The sequence below is a fragment of the Cricetulus griseus genome, assembly GCF_003668045.3.
Source record: "Cricetulus griseus strain 17A/GY chromosome 1 unlocalized genomic scaffold, alternate assembly CriGri-PICRH-1.0 chr1_0, whole genome shotgun sequence".
NCBI lineage: Eukaryota > Metazoa > Chordata > Mammalia > Rodentia > Cricetidae > Cricetulus > Cricetulus griseus.
Window position 1 is genome coordinate 254,844,036 of NW_023276806.1, and position 4,576 is coordinate 254,848,611.

Here is a 4,576-nt window from a genome sequence, read left to right on the forward strand (position 1 = left end):
AAATGCACTGACAGAAAATCAAAGAAATGGTCCCAGCTAAGTCCAGCCTTGTGAACCAATGAACAAGCCTCATAAACTCCCTACCCCCTCCAGGATGTTTCTGTCAGTTTCTGTGAGGCACAGTCCTTGAGACACAGGCTTGCTATCTGCCTGACCAGGTGCTGCCCTGGTGGGAGATAAAGATCAAGCCTGGTCCTGACTTCCAGAAGTCAGATGGCCACGGAGAAAAGGAAGCCTTTGACTCAGAGCAATTGCTGATGCTGAACTGTGCTCCCCAGAGGCTGCATGAGTGGTGAATGTGGGGAACATAAGGCCATGGGTGCCAGCAAATAGCAGAGTAGTGGGAGCTGGAGATGGTTCAGAGGTCACGACTGGAACTGGGCTCAAGGCAGGGGAACCGCCAATCTGGCTAGGTAATCGCAAGGTTTAAAGGCCCAGGAGACAGACCGAGGAAGACTCATCCCAACTTGCTCTCTGCCTCCCCAGGTTGTTGCCTCTATGTGGTGAATGAAGCTTCAAGGGCCTGTCTTTGTGGGTGTGCCCCTCCTGGGACCCATCCTGATTTGCATGTTCACTCATAATCAGACAACCAGTTGGTGTGAGGATGAGAGGAAGCTGTGGTGCCCACCCCACAAGGTCATATTGCTTGTATGGGCGACCATCTACTCTGTCATAGGGTGAGTGTGTGACCTTGGTATCTGCCGGGTGAAAGCAAATTGCCCTGTGTATGAGCTTGTGCTGTACACTGGGCTCCAAATGGATGGCACCCCATTGTTTCTCTCCAAGTAGGGGTCTCACAAGCAGAATGCCCTACATGCCTAATATCCTAACAAGTTCTCCAATCCCCTCACCTTCTTTAATCCTCCCAGCCTTCTCCCCAAGACACCCAATTTCCCTCACCCAAATTCTCCCACCAATTCTCCCTTGACTCTCAAGATTTATTTTATTTTCATGGGTGATTGTGTCTGTGTCTGTCTGTCTGTCTGTCTGTGTGAATGCATGCTGTGCAGCAATGTCTATGGAATCCAGAAGAAGGCATCAGGTCTTCTGGAGTTGCAGATACAGGAAGTTATAAACCACCTGGCAAGGGTGCTGGGAACCAAATTTGTGTCCTCTGGAAGGGCAGGAAGTGCTCTTAACTGCTGAGCCATCTCTCTAGCCCTCCCTTAGCCCTCAAATGATGCTTGCACCCACCTGCCCACATGCCAGGCTCAGGGTACTCCTTGACAGCCAAAAGATCTTATGCCAGAGGGCCCGGATCCTACAGAACACCCTCTCTCTGCAGCTATGCCTCCTACCTGGTGTGGAAGGACCTGGGAGGGGGCTTCCGGTGGCCCCTAGCACTGCCCCTTGGCCTCTATACTTTGCAGCTCACCCTCAGTTGGACTTTCTTGATGCTCTTCTTGACAGCCAACAACCCTGGGCTGGTAAGTGGTACTCCATGATGGGAGGAGAACATGAAACTACAGGGCCCCACATCAGACAGTCAATATCAGGGACCAGCAAGTGACCTGTATGCAATTCCTACAGTGTGCACAGTGCCCCAGGGATGGGATTTGTTGGGTCAGGGTCCTGTAGAAAGGCAGAGGGTTCTGACTCTTGACACAACATGGCTACACCCTCCTGACATTTCTGCCCAGGCCCTCTTAGACCTGTTGCTGCTCTATGGGCTGGTGGCGAGCATGGTGCTTATCTGGCAGCCGATCAACAAGCTGGCTGCTCTGCTCCTGCTGCCCTACCTGGCCTGGCTCACTGTGACTACTGCCATCACCTACCGCCTGTGGAGGGACAGCCTATGTCCAGCGTACCAGCCTTAGCCATCTGAGAAGAGCAACTGAGGCACCAGGGTACAGGAGAGGAGGGAGGATGGTGAGTGGGAGGGGTGGTTGTGGAGCTGGGGACACTTGATGTGACCATCCTCCTGGATCTGAATTCAGAGAAATAGAAAAGAGGGGGCACCTTCTGTCGCATAATAAAATCCTGCTGTTGACTTTGAGGGTGTGATGTAAGGTGGACATCGGCACGCAGCATCTGGGGCTGCAGAGTGGGAGCCCTTCTGTAGGAGTGACCAGTGGGGTGTGGGAACACATGCCCGGGAGGGTGGCCAGCATAGCCCCTCTCACATGCCTCCCCCAGCCCAGCATTTAGCACATACCTCAAAAACAGAATCTTGGGCCAGTAAGATGGCTCAGCAGGTAAAGCCCTTGCCACCAAAACAGAAACAGGAACCACATGGTGAAGGGAAAAAACTAACTCCCAAAAGTTGACCTTTGACCTCTACATGAGCACTGTGACACACACACATAAACACACATGGAAATATATGTGCACGCGCACGCGTGCACACACACACACACACACACACACACACACACACACACACACACACCCCAAATAGATAAACAAATAAAAACAGTCTTGCCTAGAGTGTTGGTGAACTCCTGTAACCCCAGCAGCATTCAGGAAATGAATTCAAAGTCATCCTGGCTACCAAGCAAATTAAAAAATAAAATTTTGAAACATCAATTAAAAGGAATATAAGGAAAACTAAGTGAAAAGGACTACAGAGGAGCCAGCATGAGCCAGCAGGTAAGTGTCTGAGACCACCTGACAACTGAGTTGTATCCCAAGCCCCACATGGCAGAAGGAGAGAACCAAATGCCACAGATTGTCCCCTGGCTTCCACATAGGTTTGCTCTCTCTCTCTCTCTCTCTCTCTCTCTCTCTCTCTCTCTCTCTCTCTCTCTCTCTCTCACACACACACACACACACACACACACAAATAAACACATAAATATACATGTAAAGAGGATAGATACAGTAAGTACATAATATATTTTATAGAATGTATAGATAGATGATGTAACTGTACCTCTCATTATATATGTCATGCTAAGATCATTGAGATGATCTCTGATTAGCTAACAGCTGTTTTTTCTTTTCCTAGACTCCTTTGTTTTTAATTATTAATGTCTGTTCACTGCTATTTATAAGGAGGAGTTTGAAGTGGGGTGAGCCCCAGGGTGCTGAGAGGTGAGGGCAGGGTGCTGAGAGGTGAGGGCAGCAGGAACTTGTTGATCAACCTTAGCTTCTGCTTTCTAGATCACCTCAATGACTTTTTCATTTTCTCCTCCCTCCTCTTATTTTGTGTCTGCCTCTGTTTGATATTTTGTGTCTGCCTCTGTCTGGCAGCCCTCATGCTAGGAGACAGTAGTAGGCTGTGCCCTTGACCCCTATGCATGATAAACTAGGGGGCCCAGATATCTTGCAACAAGGGGTCTGCATGAGGCATGAATGGAAGTGGGATGGGATCACTGGGGAGTTGTTTATGGCTCCTCGTGTGTGTGTGTGTGTGTGTGTGTGTGTGTGTGTTATGCATGTCTGTGGGAGTACATCTAGAGGGGTATACCTGTGTCCTCACACCTGTGGAGGCCTGAGCTGATGAGTTCTCACCTTATTTGCTGAAGCAGTGTCTCTCAATCACATCCCAGCTTGCCGGGAGAATCCCGTCTCTGCCTTCTAAGACTAGTATTACAGTTGGCTCCTATGTCCCGCTGGTGTTTGGCTTTCCCAAAGTCCTCCCAGGTGCGCAGAAAGCATTTAACCACTGAGCTATCTTCTTTGCCCCTGTCTGTGGCTATGTAGCCTTGGCTAGCCTGAAACTCAAGTTCCTGCTGCTTCCTCCTCCAGAATTCAAGGATTGCATGCATCAACCAACATGCCCAGCTCAAGAGCTTCTAATACTAACCAGACACTCCAGGGATGGCCTGGGCATCACTGTTTGTGGGATACCCACTCCGGGGCTTCCCTAGGCCAGGGCTGAAGACCCTAGGTGTGAGCAACAGGCTACTTTGGAGCACTTAGGAGAGCCAATTACAAGCCTGACTTTGTAAGTTTGAGGTTGGGCTCCTGGCATCCGCACGTTGATCAGGCTCTTCACCATTTCCACCACTGAAGATCAAGGGCTCTGGACTTGGATCACCTCTCAGAGCCTAACTCCTGTACTCAGGGGGTCTGTGAGCTCCATTTGGAATCTGAAACAAAATGAGACCTGTGAGGAAGGAGTCAAACATCTGCCAAAGGAAGGGCCCCAGGCAGCAGCAGCATTTGAGAAGAGAGCTCCCACAGCCACAGGACCGGCGGGCGGGCGGGCACTCTCCCTTCCTCCATCAAAGGACGCTCCACCCAGCCCGGCAGCTCACCTGTGCACCAGCAGAGCAAACATGAGGTCCACCCACCTTTGTCTCTCCAGATACTCTCTTGGATGAACTGAATGAACCAGTAAATGGACACATTGTCACACTTTGAAAGAGGAAAATCAAAATGTCACTGCCCCCTCCCATGGGCTGGAGAGATGGCTGAGAGGTTAAGAGCACTGCCTGCTCTTCCAGAGGTTCTGAGTTCAATTCCCAGCAACCACATTGTGGTTCACAGCCATCTGTAATGAGATCTGGCGCCCTCTTCTGGCCTGCAGAGATACATGCAGGCAGAATACTGTATACATAATAAATAAATCTTTAAAGATAAAATGTCACTGTCCCCCCACCACCACTCCCAATCTCACTCTTGCCTTTGG

At 50.2% G+C, this 4,576-nt stretch overlaps 1 protein-coding gene across 1 annotated transcript; it reads left to right on the forward strand.

The window, feature by feature from the left end:
• The first annotated feature begins 507 nt into the window (after nt 1-507).
• Tspo2 (translocator protein 2) lies at nt 508-1,817 on the forward strand. Its single transcript, XM_035451015.1, has 3 exons — nt 508-677; nt 1,286-1,427; nt 1,641-1,817. The coding sequence occupies exons 1-3, from the start codon at nt 508-510 to the stop codon at nt 1,815-1,817; spliced, it is 489 nt and encodes a 162-aa protein (XP_035306906.1).
• Nucleotides 1,818-4,576: the final 2,759 nt, after the last annotated feature.